Consider the following 18096-nt stretch of genomic DNA (forward strand, 5'->3'; position numbering starts at 1 on the left):
TCCCCAGAGGTAGGGGAAAATATCAGCCAGCAAAATAAGCCTCACAGCCAAAACAGTGACTCTCTCCACCTCTTCCCTCGTCACACTTCATCTGTGGGAGGAAGACTGCAAACGTTCCACAGAAATTGGTTACCCATTACAACAGACAACTGGGTATTGTCTGTTATCCGCAATAGTTACTGCATAGAATTCGCACAAATTCCCCCAAATACCTCCAAAACCACACAAACTCGCCTCCCAACACATCTCCATGTTGCAAGAAGTACAGTCACTATTACTCAAACAAGCCATAGGGCTTGTACCACAAGATCAGATAGGAACAGGGGTTTACTCCCCTGTACTTCCTTATTCCCAAAAAAGATGGAACCTTGAGACCAATACTAGATCTCAGAACTCTGTCTTTACATCCTATCAGAACACTTTTATATGGTAACACTACAGGGTGTAGTCCCACTGCTACAACAACAAGATTTCATGGCAACACTAGACCTCAAGGATGCGTATTTTCACATACCCATCCATCGCACAGAAAATATATCAGGTTTGTAATACAGGGAAAACATTACCAGTTCAAAGTGTTACCCTTCAGGATAACAGCTCCCAGAGTATTTACAGAATGCCTTCCGGTAGTTGCAGCCCACCTAAGAAGGCAACAAATCCATGTCTTTCCATAACTGGACGATTGGCTAATAAATTCCAACAGTCATACACAGTGTCAAAACCATACATATTATGTGATACAATGCCTACACACTCCAGGGTTCTCTATAAACTATTAAAAATCCCACTTGCAACCTGCGCAAATTCAACAGTATTTAGGAGCCACACCAAATACGCAAACAGCACTTGCAAGCCCAAGTCCACAAAGTGTACAAACATTCCACAATGTATTAGCACAAATTCAATCAAACCAACAGTACACAGTCAAATTTGTAATGAAACTGTTGGGCATGATGGCATCATGCATCGCCATTGTCCCAAATGCAAGATTAAACATGCAGCCCTTACAACAGTGCCTTGCAAAACAATGGTCACAGGCACACGGTCAACTTCAAGATCTAGTGTTGATAGACCGCCAAACAAGCATATCACTTCAGTGGTGGAATTCCACAAATTTAATCAAAGGGTGGCCATTTCAAGACCCTGTGCCTCAAACCACACTTACAACAGATGCATCAATGATTGGATGGGGCGCACACCTCAACAATCACAACATTCAAGGACAATGGGTCACCAAACACAGCTTCACTTAAATCACCTAGAAATGCTAGCCGTATTCCTAGCACTCAGAGCCTTTTAACCTCTTCTCATTCATAAACACATTCTGATCAAAACAGACAACATGACTACAATGTGTAACGTATACAAAGAAGGAGGGACCCACTCATCGCAACTGTCCCTTCTAGCACAAAAGATTTGGCATTGGGCAATACACAACAGCATTCACCTGGTAGCACAATACATTCCAGGGATACACAACCAATTGGCAGATGTTCTCAGCCAAGATCATCAACAAACACACGAGTGGGAAATTCATTCCAAAGTGCTTCACACATACTTTCATCACTGGGGAACCCCAGACATAGACCTATTCGTCACCAGCGAAAACGCAAAATGCCCAAACTTTGCATCCAGGTTCCCACACCCTCTATCCAAGGGCAGTGCTCTATGGATCAACTGGTCAGGGATATTTGCTTATGCTTTTCCCCCTCTCCCGCTCATTCCATTTCTAGTCAACAAACTGCGTCAAAACAAACTCATACTTATAGCATTAACGTGGGCACGTCAACCCTAGTACACAACACTGTTAGATCTGTCAGTAGTACCACACATCAAACTCCCCAACAGACCAGATCTGTTAACACAAAACAAACAACAGATCAGGCATCCAGATCCAGCAATACTCAATCTAGCAATTTGGCTCCTGAAGTCTTAGAGTTATGATATCTACATCTTCCAACAGAGTGTATCGAAGTAATTAAACAAGCTTGAAAACCCACTACCAGGCAGTGTTATGCAAACAAATGGAAAAGGTTTGTGTTCTACTGTCAATCTAAACAGATTGCCCCTCTTTCAGCATCAATACAAGACATTGTAGGTTACTTGCTTCATCTGCAAAAAGCAAATTTAGCCTTCTCGTCCATCAAAATACATCTCACTGCTATTTCAACGTATTTGCAAAATATACAACACACCTCACTATTTAGAGTCCCTGTTATCAAAGCCTTCATGGAAGGAATAAAACGCATCATACCACCAAGAACACCCCAGTGCCTTCGTGGAATCTAAATATTGTACTCGCACGCCTCATGGGTCCACCATTTGAACCTATGCATTCATGTCAGATTCAATACTTAACATGGAAAGTTGCATTCCTAGTTGCAATTACTTCATTACAGAGAGTTAGTGAAATCCAAGCTTTCACTATTGGACAACCCTTCATCCAAGTACACAAACATAAAGTGGTACTTCGGACAAACCCCAAATTAATACCAAAGGTGATATCACCGTTTCATATCAATCAAACATTGGAACTCCCAGTCTTCTTCCCACAGCCAGACTCTGTAGCAGAAAGAGCGCTGCATACATTGGACATTAAAAGAGCTATAATGTATTACATTGATAGAACTAAATCATGTAGGAAAACCAAACAGTTATTTGTGGCATTACAGAAACCACATACTGGTAAGCCTATCTCAAAACAAGGACTAGCTAGATGGATAGTAAAATGCATCCAAACATGTTACCTAAAAGCTAAAAGGTAGCTATTAGTAACACCAAAAGCAAATTCCACCAGGAAAAAAGAAGCAACAATGGCATTTTTAGGAAATATACCAATGACCGAAATCTGTAAAGCAGCCACTTGGTCAACACCCCTTACATTTACCAAGCATTACTGTGTAGATGTGTTAGCAACACAACAGGCCACAGTAGGACAGGCTGTACTAAGAACACTATTTCAAACAACTTCAACTCCTACAGGCTGACCACCACTTATGGGAGGCAAAACTGCTTTGTAGTCTATGCATAGCATGTGTATCTGCAGCTACACATGCCATAGAACGGAAAATGTCACTTACCCGGTGTACATCTGTTCGTGACATGTTCCGCCACAGATTCACATGCGCCCTCCCGCCTCCCCGGGAGCCTGTAGCTGTTCAAGTTAAAACATTCATTTGTACATATATATATATATCTCTATTCCATTTGCATGGACATCGCTTTTTCTTTATACTCTATCACTCCTACCTTACCCTCTGCGGGAAAACAATCTAACATGGAGTCGATGCCCATGCGCAATGGAGCCGAAGAGGAGGAGTCACTCGATACCGTGACTCGAAAACACTTCTTCGAAGAAAAACAACTTGTAACACTCCGAGCCCAACACTAGATGGCATGACTATGCATAGCATGTGAATCTGCAGCGGAACTTGCCACGGACAGATGTACACTGGGTAAGTGACATTTTCCATATATAATACTTCACTGTAAAGTGGTCTAAATGTGAATTATTTTGTGTAATTCAATGTTGAATTAAAATGCAGGATATTTAGCTTCCCTAAACAAAGTTAAACATAACGTTTTGTCTTTCTTTCAGTCCCAGTTAAAAAACACAGTTTGACAGTGCAGCTGTTAAACCAATAATCAGCACACCTGACAAGCGCACTCTTGCAGACCAATTGATCCTTCCCATTGTGTTAAAATATACATTGTAAATGCAGAAGCCTGTCAACAAAAGGTTACTGTCCCAAAGCGCATTTTATCTTCTTTATATATGTCTTGTTAAACCTGCACTAGGTTTTAATCTTACGATGTTCTTTGGATTAAAAATTTGACTTCAAGTAATACACATTGTTGCATGAAACACAATATAAATTATCACATCAAAACAGATGCAGAAATGCTGTGTATTTTCTCCCTGACTGCTACTTGCAGTTCACTTACTCCCCCCGTGACATCCCCACACCCCCACTCCTCGCTGCTTGTTAATATTTTCAGAGTTTCAGCAAACAGCGCTTGGATCAGATGGCACTTCCTCATTGAAACTGACCCACTTGAAAGGAGTGTACGCTAAAACATGCCTAATTCTGCGTACCTCAGAGCCCAGCACTGCCCGCTTGTTTGTGTATTGTAAACATCTGCAGTTCTAGGCCTGCTTACTTATGATTCTGGCCACGAGTTAGAAGGATCTTGCTAATGTTACCCTTTCTCTGTGCTCTGCATGGATACAGCTGATTATGGTGTGCCACCCAATTCTGTCTGTTAGCAGTCGAGCCACTTAGGAATTGGCCCTTCTAACTACAGTGATGGTGGACTGCTGCTGTTCTGTATCTGCAGCGTGTGAGGGAAGCTTGCACTGCGGCCTGCACTTTATCTGTTCCTTGTGTAAGGGAAGCTTGAATTGTACATTCTCTGAGAGGGAAGCTTGCACTGCTGCTGTCTGTGCTGTATTTGCTGTATGTGAGGGAAGCTTGCACAGTTGCTGTGCTGTATCTGCTGTGTAAGGGAAGCTTGCACTGCTGCTGTGCTGTATGTTCTGTGTGTGAGGGAAACTTGCACTGCTTCTGCATGTGCTGTATCTGACCTGTGTGAGGGAAGCTTGCATTGCTGCTGTGTGAGGAAAGCTTGCACTGCTGCTGTGCTGTATCTCTTATGTCTGGGTGAAGCTTGCACTGCTGCTGCCTGGGCTGTATCTGCTCTGTGTGTGAGTGAAGCTGGCACTGCTGTCTGCACTGTATTTGCTGTGTGAGGGAAGCTTGCAAATCTACCTTCTGTGCGAGATGTCTTGGCTTTATCTGCTGTGTGTGAGGAAAGCTTGCAGGGTACATTCTCTGAGAGGGAAGCTTGCATTGTACCTTCTGTCTGAAGGAAGCTTGCATTGCACCTCTTCTTTGAGAGAAGCTTGTACCTTCTGTGTGAGAGTTCCTGCACTGCTGCCTGTGCTGTATCTACTGTGTTTGAGGGAAGCATGCTCTGCTGCTGCCTGTGCTGTATCTGCCGTGTGTGAAGGAAGCATGCATGGTACATTCTCTGTGAGGGAAGCTTGCATTGTATCTTCTCTGTGAGGTTTGCTTGCATTGTACTTTCCGTGTAAGTGAAGCTTGCTTTGTAACAAAGCTTGCTTTGTAACAATTGCAAAGTAACAATTAAAATACAAACCACAGATTTTCACTGCACACCACATACATCCCTTACACTCCAAAGGAAAACGCATAAATAAGACATTTTCATTTACATCGCCATAGCTCTAACTCTAGCAAATGCGAGACCTATTGCATTGCAAATGCTTGTTTTTTTGTTGTTTTTTTAAAATAGATTTGCATGTGATCCTTAAGGCCTCTGCTTTGAGTCGTTTCTATTTGTTCTGGTAATAAGCACATATTTGCTGCATTGTGGATAACCAGCATACAGACTTGCCTGCATGATGCTTTGTTTAATTAAACACAAACAAGGCTAAACCTCATTTTTAAAGACAATAAATGTATCTGTAATGGCGATATGTTAATTTTACACACTGCAGGAGCTGCCCCACTGATTTGATATTCCAGTTCTGAAACTTCCACTGAATTTGTTTTTGTCATTTGTCAATAAAATATTTGCTTTTTGTTTGTTATATTACAGAACATACAGAATGTGATGGAAATCCCTTGAATGTATTGGAAAGATGCCCTTCGCCCCTGAGTCAGTCATTTGGAGATTCTTTGCCGCTGAAAAATATGTTTACAGTGAAAAATACTGCAAATCAGTTTCCAAGAGCCATCATCTCTGTTGACCTCAGTGGTGAAAGTATGTTACTTAATTTATTACTCATGTCTAACCTTCTGATAACTTGTAACATTGCATTAAAGCATACTAGCCTGTACTGATGTAAACAAAAGAATGTGCTGAGAAGGGTTTTGGCAGCTTTTGCATTTTCTGTGCTCCAAATGTAATAGAAAGGCGAACCTCAGAACAATTAACAGATGTAAAGAAATGGCTCCCTGTTGCAGTTACCCCCCACTTTTTGCCTGATACTGATGCTGACTTGACTGAGAAGTGTGCTGGGACCCTGCTAACCAGGCCCCAGCACCAGTGTTCTTTCACCTAAAATGTACCATTGATCCCACAATTGGCACACCCTGGCATCCAGATAAGTCCCTTGTAACTGGTACCTCTGGTACCAAGGGCCCTGATGCCAGGGAAGGTCTCTAAGGGCTGCAGCATGCATTATGCCACCCTAGAGACCCCTCACTCAGCACAGCCACACTGCTTACAAGCCTGTGTGTGCTAGTGAGAACAAAATGAGTAAGTCGACATGGCACTCCCCTCAGGGTGCCATGCCAGCCTCTCACTGCCTATGCAGTATAGATAAGACACCCCTCTAGCAGGCCTTACAGCCCTAAGGCAGGGTGCACTATACCATAGGTGAGGGTACCAGTGCATGAGCACTGTGCCCCTACAGTGTCTAAGCAAAACCTTAGACATTGTAAGTGCAGGGTAGCCATAAGAGTATATGGTCTGGGAGTCTGTTTTACACGAACTCCACAGCACCATAATGGCTACACTGAAAACTGGGAAGTTTGGTATCAAACTTCTCAGCACAATAAATGCACACTGATGCCAGTGTACATTTGATTGTAAAATACACCACAGAGGGCACCTTAGAGGTGCCCCCTGAAACTTAACCAACTATCTGTGTAGGCTGACTAGTTCCAGCAGCCTGCCACACTAGAGACATGTTGCTGGCCCCATGGGGAGAGTGCCTTTGTCACTCTGAGGCCAGTAACAAAGCCTGCACTGGGTGGAGATGCTAACACCTCCCCCAGGTAGGAGCTGTGACACCTGGCGGTGAGCCTCAAAGGCTCACCCCTTTGTCACAGCCCAGCAGGGCACTCCAGCTTAGTGGAGTTGCCCGCCCCCTCCGGCCACGGCCCCCACTTTTGGCGGCAAGGCTGGAGGGAACAAAGAAAGCAACAAGGAGGAGTCACTGGCCAGTCAGGACAGCCCCTAAGGTGTCCTGAGCTGAAGTGACTAACTTTTAGAAATCCTCCATCTTGCAGATGGAGGATTCCCCCAATAGGGTTAGGATTGTGACCCCCTCCCCTTGGGAGGAGGCACAAAGAGGGTGTACCCACCCTCAGGGCTAGTAGCCATTGGCTACTAACCCCCCAGACCTAAACACGCCCTTAAATTTAGTATTTAAGGGCTACCCTGAACCCTAGAAAATTAGATTCCTGCAACTACAAGAAGAAGGACTGCCTAGCTGAAAACCCCTGCAGAGGAAGACCAGAAGACGACAACTGCCTTGGCTCCAGAAACTCACCGGCCTGTCTCCTGCCTTCCAAAGATCCTGCTCCAGCGACGCCTTCCAAAGGGACCAGCGACCTCGACATCCTCTGAGGACTGCCCCTGCTTCGAAAAGACAAGAAACTCCCGAGGACAGCGGACCTGCTCCAAGAAAAGCTGCAACTTTGTTTCCAGCAGCTTTAAAGAACCTTGCAAGCTCCCCGCAAGAAGCGTGAGACTTGCAACACTGCACCCGGCGACCCCGACTCGGCTGGTGGCGATCCAACACCTCAGGAGGGACCCCAGGACTACTCTACGACTGTGAGTACCAAAACCTGTCCCCCCTGAGCCCCCACAGCGCCGCCTGCAGAGGGAATCCCGAGGCTTCCCCTGACCGCGACTCTTTGAATCCTAAGTCCCGACACCTGGGAGAGACCCTGCACCCGCAGCCCCCAGGACCTGAAGGACCGGACTTTCACTGGAGGAGTGACCCCCAGGAGTCCCTCTCCCTCGACCAAGTGGAGGTTTCCCCGAGGAACCCCCCCCTTGCCTGCCTGCAGCGCTGAAGAGATCCCTAGATCTCCCATTGACTTCCATTACAAACCCGACGCTTGTTTCTACACTGCACCCGGCCGCCCCCGCGCTGCTGAGGGTGAAATTTCTGTGTGGGCTTGTGTCCCCCCCGGTGCCCTACAAAACCCCCCTGGTCTGCCCTCCGAAGACGCGGGTACTTACCTGCAAGCAGACCGGAACCGGGGCACCCCCTTCTCTCCATTCTAGCCTATGCGTTTTGGGCACCACTTTGAACTCTGCACCTGACCGGCCCTGAGCTGCTGGTGTGGTGACTTTGGGGTTGCTCTGAACCCCCAACGGTGGGCTACCTTGGACCAAGAACTAAGCCCTGTAAGTGTCTTACTTACCTGGTTAACCTAACAAATACTTACCTCCCCTAGGAACTGTGAAAATTGCACTAAGTGTCCACTTTTAAAACAGCTATTTGTGAATAACTTGAAAAGTATACATGCAATTTTGATGATTTGAAGTTCCTAAAGTACTTACCTGCAATACCTTTCGAATGAGATATTACATGTAGAATTTGAACCTGTGGTTCTTAAAATAAACTAAGAAAAGATATTTTTCTATATAAAAACCTATTGGCTGGATTTGTCTCTGAGTGTGTGTACCTCATTTATTGTCTGTGTATGTACAACAAATGCTTAACACTACTCCTTGGATAAGCCTACTGCTCGACCACACTACCACAAAATAGAGCATTAGTATTATCTATTTTTACCACTATTTTACCTCTAAGGGGAACCCTTGGACTCTGTGCATGCTATTCCTTACTTTGAAATAGCACATACAGAGCCAACTTCCTACAACAGATAGCTGAAGCATTGAATGGAATTTCTGCTTAAATATTTATTTGAATTGTTGTTCACGATCTTAGGTCATCAAGCTTGTCAGGCAGGTCGAACTGAAAGTATTAAGTAATAATTCTTGTGCCCAGAGTCCTTCCTCAGAAGTTTGGTGTAGGAAGCTGGCTACCTATGCAATATACCAGATGTAGGGGTACACTATGCAGATATTCCAAGCGCCCCATATTGGTTTACAGGGTTAAACGTTACAATCCCAAAAAGATCTCTTTTGTGGTAGTGTGGGTGAGCAGTTAGGTTTTTCAGAGGGTAGTCCTAAGAATGAACTCAGAGGCAATAAATGACACACTCAAGAAGGAACTCGAGACCAATTGTTAGAAAAATAGTTACTCTGTTTATATTCTGTTAAACACCAGAATACTGTATGATATTCATATAATGGACAAAACCCTTCCAAATGACAAATCATCTATATGACATAATTATAATATCAAATGCTCTGTCCAATTTCCATGAGGACAGATATCAGCCAGGTAGATATTATGGTGAAGGCAATAATCATATTCGGTATATGGACACCCTCACTATGGTTGCTCCTATGAAAACTACTATGAGGAACCAACGTATCACAAGCCACCCTATAATTAAAGTTTCAGTGAATCTGGTGAATGGGTGACTGTACATTGTCTGATCACCAAGTAGGAAGCTGGCTCTTTACATAGTATACCAAAAAAGAGGTATACTGTGCAAAGAGTCCGGGTATCCCTTATTGGTGGACAGGGACTTGCACTAGCAATCCGAAGGTGCTCTGTAAGGGGATTGTACGAAACTGGCCCTGTATATACGATCTCAAAGTGAAAGATAGTGTGCACAGAGCCCAGGGTTCCACAAGAGGCTTGACAAAGGCAATAATAGATAATACTAATGCTCTGATTGTGGTAGTGTGGTTGAGGAGTTAGGCTTATCAGAGGGTAGTGTTAAGCATTTGTTGTACACACACATGCAATAAATGAGAACACACACTCAATGACTTGACTCCAGGCCAATAGGTTTTTATATAGAAAAATTTTATTTTCTTAATTTATTTTAGAACCACAAGATTCAAATTGCAGGTAGGTACTTTAAATGTAAGGTACTTTGCATGGGTAAAGAGAGGACTTTGAATTAAAACAGTAATGTACACAGTTTGTCATAAAATGGCAATAAGCTATTTTAAAAGTGGACACTGTGCAAAATTCAACAGTTCCTTAGGGAGGTAAGTACAGGTTAGTTTTTGAGGTAGGTAAAGAACTTAAAAGTTCAGTCTCTAGGGCAAAGACAGCCCACCGTTGGCGGTTCAAATTAACCCCAAATGCCCAGCAACACAGGGCCAGTCAGGTGCAGAGGTCAAAAAGGGGCACAAATAACATAGGTGCCTATGGAGACTGGGGGTGCTCCGGTTCCAGTCTGCTAGCAGGTAAGTACCCGCGTCCTCAGGGAGCAGACTAGGGGAGTATTGTAGAGCACTGGAGGGGGGTCCCAAAGAGGCACACAAAATACAGCCTCAGCAGCACAGGCGTGGCCGAGTGCAGTGTGCAAACAAGGTGTCTGGTTTTGTATTGAAATCAATGGAGGGACCCATAGGAGGCTGGCCTGGCTTATAGTGGGTACCTTGTGGTACTTACACCCTGTGCCAGGTCCAGTTATCCCTTATTAGTAGAATAGAGGTGTTTCTAGCAGCTTAGGCTGATAGAAGGTAGCTATGGCAAAGCAGCTTAGGCTAAACTAGGAGACATGCAAAGCTCCTACTATACCACTTATATCATATAGCACAATATCATGGGAAAACACAATACACAGAGCTACTAAAAATAAAGGTACTTTATTTTTAGAACAATATGCCAAAAGTATCTCAGTGAGTACCCTCAGTTAGAAGGTAATATACACAAGTTATATGTACACAAACCCAAAACAGGTAAGTAATAGTGAGAAAAGTAATGCAAACAGTGTAGAATTACAATAGAATGCAATAGGTGAACATAGGTCTAGGGGCAACACAAACCATATACTCCAAAAGTGGAATGCAAATCACGAATGGACCCCAGACCTATGGGAGCTTGTAGAGGGTCGCTCGGACTGTAAGAAAACAGTCAGGGTGTCCAAGATACCCCACCCCAAGACCCTGAAAAGTAGGAGTAAAGTACCCCTACTACCCCAATAGGACACAATAGTCGTGATAGGGGGATTCTGCAAGAACCACAAACACCAGCAATGCACTGAAGACGGATTCCTGTACCTGAGGACCTGCAAGGCAAGGGGACCAAGTCCAAGAGTCGCGATAGTATCCAGGCGGGGCAGGAGCCCAGGAAACCCCGGATGAAGGTGTAGACTGGCTTATGCTTTGATGGGCAGCATCTGTGCCCATCAAAGCATTTCCAGAGGCTGGGGGAGGCTACCCCTCCCCAGCCCTTCACGCCTATTTCCAAAGGGAGAGGGTGTAACACCCTCTCTCAGAGGAAATCCTTTGTTCTGCCTTCCTGGGCCGGGGCTACCCAGACCCCAGGAGGGCAGAATCCTGTCTGAGGGGTTGGCAGCAGCAGCTGTAGTGGAAACCCCGGAAAGGCAGTTTGGCAGTACCTGGGTTCTGTGCTAGAGACCCGGGAGATCATGGAATTGTCCCCCCAATGCCAGAATGGTATTGGGGTGACAATTCCATGATCTTAGACATGTTACATGGCCATGTTCGGAGTTACCATTGTGACACTATACATAGGTAGTGACCTATGTATAGTGCACACGTGTAATGGGGTCTCCGCACTCACAAAGTGCGGGGAAAATGCCCGGAACGATGTGGGGGCACCTTGGCTAGTGCCAGGGTGCCCACACACTAAGTAACTTGGCACCCAACCATCACCAAGTGAGGGTTAGACATATAGGTGATTTATAAGTTACTTAGGTGCAATCAAAAATGGCTGTGAAATAACGTGGATGTTATTTCACTCAGGCTGCAGTGGCAGGCCTGTGTAAGAATTGCCTGAGCTCCCTATGGGTGGCAAAAGAAATGCTGCAGCCCATAGGGATCTCCTGGAACCCCAATACCCTGTGTACCTAAGTACCATATACAAGGGAATTATATGGGTGTAACAGTGTGCCAATGAGAATTGGTAAACTTAGTCACTAGCCTGCAGTGACAAATTTAGAAAGCAGAGAGAGCATAACCACTGAGGTTCTGGTTAGCAGAGCCTCAGTGACAGTTAGGCACCACACAGGGAACACATACAGGGCACATACTATGAGCACTGGGGTCCTGCCTAGCAGGATCCCAGTGACACAAGGGCTAAAACAAACATACAAACAGTGAAAATGGGGGTACCATGCCAGGCAACATGGTACTTTCTACAGGACCCAAGGGTCACTCTGATGATGCAGGCAGGGCACGGGGGGGTATTCTCGGGCCAGCCACTGACTGGGCAAAGGTAAGGGCCGCCTGCTGGTCACTGCTGCACTGGTAGTTGGTTCCTCACAGGCCTGGGGGCTGCGGATGCAGTGCTTCTCCAGACGTCAGGTTTCTTTGTTACCGGGCAGTCGCGGTCAGGGGGGTCCTCTGGATTTCCTCTGCAGGCGTCGTCGTGGGGGTGCAGGGAGGTCGGCTCAGGGTGGACACGTCATTGGAGTCGCCTGGGGGTCCTCTTTGTGGCGTTGGTTTCTCTGAACACGGGCCAGGGGCGTTGTATGCAGAGTGGTGGGGACTCACGCTTCTGGAGTGAGGTGAGAGTCCATTTAAAGATGGTTTCTTCTTGCTTTAGACAGGGCCGCTGTCCACAGGAGTTTCTTGGTCCTTTGGAGTTGCAGGGTAGTCCTATGAGTTGGCAGAGGTTGCTGGGCCTCTAGAATGCGTTGCTGTTGCAGGTACTTTGAATCAGGAGACAGGCCGGTAGGGCTGGGGCAAAGCAGTTGTCATCTCATCCTTCTCTTCGAGGTTTCCAGGTCAGCAGTCCTTCTTGTTAGGTCGTCAGGAATCTGAATTCCAGGGTTTAGGGTCGCCCCTAAACACTAAATTTAGGGGTGTGTTAGGGCTCGAGGGCAGTAGCAAATGGCTTCTGTCCCTGAGGGTGGCTGCACCCTCCTTGTGCCTCCTCCCTTTGGGGAGTGGGGCACATCCCTAATCCTTGTTTTTCTTATTATCTCCTCCGGACTTGCTGCCAAAAGTGGGGGCTGTGTCTGGGGGGCAGGCATCTCCACTAGCTAGAGTTCCCTGGGGCATTGTAACGCCAGGCTTGAGCCGTTGAGGCTCACCACCAGGAGTTACGGTTCCTGCAGGGGGAGGTGTGAAGCACCTGCACCCAGGACAGGCTTTGTTCCTGGTCACAAAGTGCACAAAGGCACTTACCTCATGTGGCCAGAAACTAGTCTGGAAGTGGCAGGCTAGCAGAGACCGGTCAGCCTAGCACTAGCAGGTGGGCTGGCATACAGGGGGCATCTCTAAGATGCCCCCTGTGTGTATTTTTTTTATAAATCCCACACTGGCATCAGTGTGGATTTATTGTGCTAAGTTTGATACCAAACTTCCCAGTATTCAGTGTAGCCATTATGTGTTATTGTGTTTGACAAACTCCCAGACCATATACTCTTTATCACTACCCTGCACTTACAATGTCTAAGAATTGGCTTAGACACTGTAGGAGCATACTGCTCATGCAACTATTCCCTCACCTGTGGTATAGTGCACCCTGCCATAGGGCTGTAAGGCCTGCTAGAGGGGTGACGTACCTATGCCACAGGAAGTGGGTTGTGGGAATGGCACTCTGAGGGGAGTGCCATGTCGACTTTGTCTTTTCTCCCTACCAGCACACACAAGCTTCAAAGCAGTGTGCATGCACTGAGTGAGGGGTCCCTGAGGGTGGCATAATACATGCTGCAGCCCTTAGGGACCTTCCCTGGGCACAGGGCCATTGGTGCCAAATGTACCTTTTACAAGGGACTTAACTGTGTGCCAGGGCTGTGGCAGCCTGCCACTTCCAGACGAGTTTCTGACCAAATCGGTTAAGGGCCTTTGTGCACTCTGTGGTCAGAAACAAAGCCTGTTCTGGGTGGGGGTGCTCCACACTTCCCCCTGCAGGAATTGTAACACCTGGTGGTGAGCCTCAAAGGCTCAAGCCTCCAGGGGACTGCCTGCATCACAGAGGACTAGGAACTCCCGTGGGCAGCGGCTCTGCCCAACAAGAAGAAAAGACAGCAATGTTTAAAGGGACTCCCACCTCACTCCAGAAGCATGAGTCCACAGTAATCTGCACCTGAGGCCCCGACCCGTGTCCAGAGAACCCAACTATCCAGAGAGGACCCCCAGGCGACTCTGACAACGTGTCCACCCTGGGCTGACCTCCCTGCACCACCACGACGACGTCTGCAGAGGTTATCCCTCTGACCCCGACTGCCTGGGACGAAGACATCCGACGCCTGGAAGAAGCACTGCACCTGCAGCCCCCAGGCCCGTGAGAAACCGACCACCAGTGCAGCAATGACCAGCAGGCGGCCCTCACCCTTGCCCAGTCAGTGGCTTGCCTGAGAGGCCCCTCGTGCCCTGCCTGCAGCGCCTAAGTGACCCCTGTGTCCCTCCATAGAGTTCTATTGAAAGCCTGATGCCGTGTTTGCACACTATGCCCAGCCGCCCCCGTGCCGCTGAGGGTATGGTTTTTGTGCCTACTTGGGGCCCATCCAGTACTCCTCCAACCCCACCTGGTGTGCCCTCTGACAACGCAGGTACTTACCTGCAAGCAGACAGGAACCGGAGTACCCCCTGTCTCCATAGGCGCCCACGTTATTTTGGCTCCTGTTTGACCTCTGCACCTGACGGGCCCTGTGTTGCTGGTGCTGGGTGTTTAGGGTTGTCTTGAACCCCAAATGGTGGACTACCTATACTGCAGAGATTGAACCCGTAAGTGTGGTACTTACCTCTGAAACTGTACTGTACTTACCTCCCCCAGGAACTGTTGAAAATTGCAGTGTCTACTTTTAAAATTGCTTTTTGCCATTTTTTTGAAAACTGTGTACAATATTGAATCTATTCAAAGTCTCAACTATCACTATGCAAAGTTCCTTTCATTTAATGTACTTACCTGCTAAATTAATCTTGTGGTTCTAAAAATAAATTAAGAAAGAATATTTTTCTATATTAAAAAAAAAAAAAAAAAATTGGCTTGGAGTTTAATCACCGAGTGTGTGTTTTCAATTATTGCTTGTGTGTGTACAACAAATGCTTAACCCCACCCTCTGATAAGACTAACTGCTGAACCACAATACCACAAATGGAGCATTAGTATTAGTTTTATCTATTATTGCCTCTGTCAAGCCTCTTGGGGAACCCCTCAGCCAATACCTGATCACACAACTAAATTCCAAAATTGTCATTAGAAAATTGATTTTTGAATTTTGACTATTTTTCCAAATGTTTAAACGTCCTGCTAGGTTCTTGTGTAAGTCCCTGTTAGCATCTCTTTTTTAAAGTTGAAGGTTTTGTTAAAGTTAGCAATTAAGTATTAGAAGTAGTTTTTAGTTTCTTGAAAAGTAATCCTTGTAGAGATATGAGTAGCTCAGAGGATATGGTTATGGAACTCAACCTCACCCCTTATTTGCATCTACGGATGACAGAGCTAAGGTCCCTCTGTAAGCTAAGAAAGATTAAAGCTGGGTCCAACCCTACCAAAGTCAAGCTCCAGGAGCTCTTGAAAGAGTACACCAGAGACCATCCCACTCAAGGGGAAGACCTCTCCTCAGATGAGGAAGAAGTTGGGGATCAGGAGGTAGAACTCCCCCCTCCTACCCTAAGTAGGGAGACCAGGGTTCCAAGACCCCTGTCTCTACAAATCAGACTCAGAGATTCTGATTCTTCCACAGGGGAGTCCATTCCCACTAGGAACATTGAGGACAGCCTCAATGAAGAGGACATCCTTTTAGCAAGGATGGCCAAGGGATTGGCTTTGGAGAAGCAGCCCCTAGCCATAGAATGGGAAAGAAAAGAAATGGGTTTAACTCCCTTTAATGGTGGCAGCAACTGAAATAGGGTAAGAGAGAATACGGACATCCTAAAAATCCCCAACGGGATTGTAACTAAATATGAAGAAGGTGATGACATCACCAAATGGTTCACAGCTTGTGAGAGGGCTTGTGCAACCAGAAAAGTAAGCAGATCTCACTGGGAAGGTCTCCTTTGGGAAATGTTCACTGGAATGTGTAGGGATAGACTCCTCACACTCTCTGGTAAAGATTCAGAATCCTATGACCTCATGAAGGCTACCCTGATTGAGGGCTTTGGCTTCTCAACTGAGGAGTACAGGATTAGGTTCAGGGGGGCTCACAAATCCTCAAGCCAGACCTGGGTTGATTTGACTAATCAGGCAAAACACTAGATGGTTGGATAACTGGCAGTGGTGTAAGTGATTATGATGGGCTATATCATGTATTGAACATCTGTTAAGTAATTGCTTCATTGACAAACTGCATCAACATCTGGTAGACCTAGGTCCAATTTCTCCCCAAGATCTGGTAAAGAAGGCAGACCACTGGGTCAAGACTATGGTGACCAAGACTTCCACAGGGCATGACCAAAAGAAAGGGGTCACAAACCCTCCCCATGGGGAAGGGCGGTGAGACATCTAAGGACAAAACCAAAGAGTCTTCTACGTCTTCTGCTCAGGAGGATGGGCCCGAGCCTCTTAACAGTCCACAAATGAGTATAAGGGTAAAAACTTTGATCCCAAGAAGGCCTGTGTCACAACTGTAGACAGCATGGACACCAAACTGGAGACAAGGCCTGTCCCAAGGAAAGGCCCCCAACTACTACTCCAGTTAGCACTGGACTAGCCAGCTTCTAGGTGGATCAACAGTGTGCCCAGAGCAAATCAGGGTCCACACTGAAGCTACTTTAGTTTCAGAGGGTGGGGAGGATTTAGCCACACTTGCTGCCTGTACGCCTAACATGCAAAAATACAGGTGCAGCTCTTGATAAAAGGAAATAAGGTAGAAGCCTTGAGGGAAACAGGTGCCAGTGTCACCCTGGTGACAGACAAACTGGTTTCCCCAGGACAGTACCTGGCTGGACAGACATATCCAGTAACTAATGCTGACAATTAAACTAAAGTCCATCTCATGGCAATGGTAACTTTAGAATGGGGAGGGGTCACTGGCCTGAAACAGGTGGTAGTTTCCTCTGCAATTCCAATAGAGTGTCTGCTTGGGAATGATCTGGAGTCCTTAGCATGGGCTGAGGTAGAGCTGAAGACCCATGCAGAGCATGCTGGGCATCCCTGAACTGGTATGTGTCAAGACTAGAGCACAGGGTGAAAAAGAAGTGTTGGAATCTGGAATAATGGCCCAACCTTCCAAGGTTAAAGGAAAGAAGCCTAGGGACCAGCTTCTTCACAGCACAAGAAACAGAACCTCTCTTCTCGGGAAGATGTTCTATCCCCTGAGGGAACTGAGTCCATGGAGCTGGAGCCTTATCAGGTATGGCTCTTGGGCCTAGGGGGACCCTCAAGGGAACAGCTGTGTCAGGGACAAAAGACTTGTCCCACTCTTGAAGGCCTAAGACAGCAAGCAGCTGAGCAAGAAAAAGGTAATGTCAGTGGAACCCACATGGTCTATTGGGAAGATAGACTCCTCTACACTGAGGCAAGAGATCCCAAACCTGGTGCCACTAGGAGAGTGGTAGTGCCTCATGAGTTTAGGGAGTTCATTCTAACCTTAGCCCATGACATTCCCCTTGCTGGGTATTTGGGACAAACCAAGACTTGGGAGAGATTAGTCAACCATTTTTATTGGCCCAATATGTCCCAGAAGGTAAAGGAGTTTTGCAGCTCCTGTGTCACCTGTCAAGCCAGTGGTAAGACAGGTGGCCATAGAAAGGCCCCCCTCATTCCACTTCTAGTGGTGGGGGTCCCCTTTGAGAGAGTGGGAGTGGACATAGTGGGTCCACTTGAACCTCCCACAGCATCGGGGAACCAATATATACTGGTAGTAGTGGATCATGCTACCAGGTACTCTGAGGCAATTCCCCTTAGGTTCATTACTGCCCCTGCAGGAGCCAAAGAACTCATAGGTATTTTTTTACCAGAGTGGGATTTCCTAAGGGGGTGGTTTCTGACAGAAGTACCAACTTCATGTCAGCTTACCTAAAACATGTGGAATGAGTGTGGGGTGACTTACAAGTTCACCATACCATCCACAAACCAATGGTCTTGTAGAAAGGTTTAACAAGACATTGAAGGGCATGATCATCGAGCTCCCTGAAAAACTCAAAAGGAGATGGGATGTCCTTTTGCCATGCCTGCTTTTCGCCTACAGAGAGTTGCCACAGCAGGCAGTAGGGTTTTCCCCCTTTGAGCTTCTGTTTTGCCATCCTGTAAGGGGACCACTGGCACTAGTGAGAGAAGGCAAGGAGAGACCTCTCCATGAGCCTAAGCGAAGATGTAGTGGACTA

General features: G+C 46.5%; 1 protein-coding gene across 4 annotated transcripts in view; it reads left to right on the plus strand.

The window, feature by feature from the left end:
* PHF20L1 (PHD finger protein 20 like 1) overlaps window positions 1–18096 on the plus strand; it is a 764530-nt gene that overhangs the window by 427549 nt on the left and 318885 nt on the right. For all 4 annotated transcript variants that reach the window (XM_069220776.1, XM_069220778.1, XM_069220775.1 and 1 more), the window contains one exon: window positions 5623–5787. In XM_069220776.1, coding sequence (XP_069076877.1) covers window positions 5623–5787 — 165 coding nt within the window. The remainder of the gene's footprint in view (window positions 1–5622; window positions 5788–18096) is intronic.

The sequence above is a fragment of the Pleurodeles waltl genome, chromosome 2_2, assembly GCF_031143425.1.
Source record: "Pleurodeles waltl isolate 20211129_DDA chromosome 2_2, aPleWal1.hap1.20221129, whole genome shotgun sequence".
Lineage (NCBI taxonomy): Eukaryota > Metazoa > Chordata > Amphibia > Caudata > Salamandridae > Pleurodeles > Pleurodeles waltl.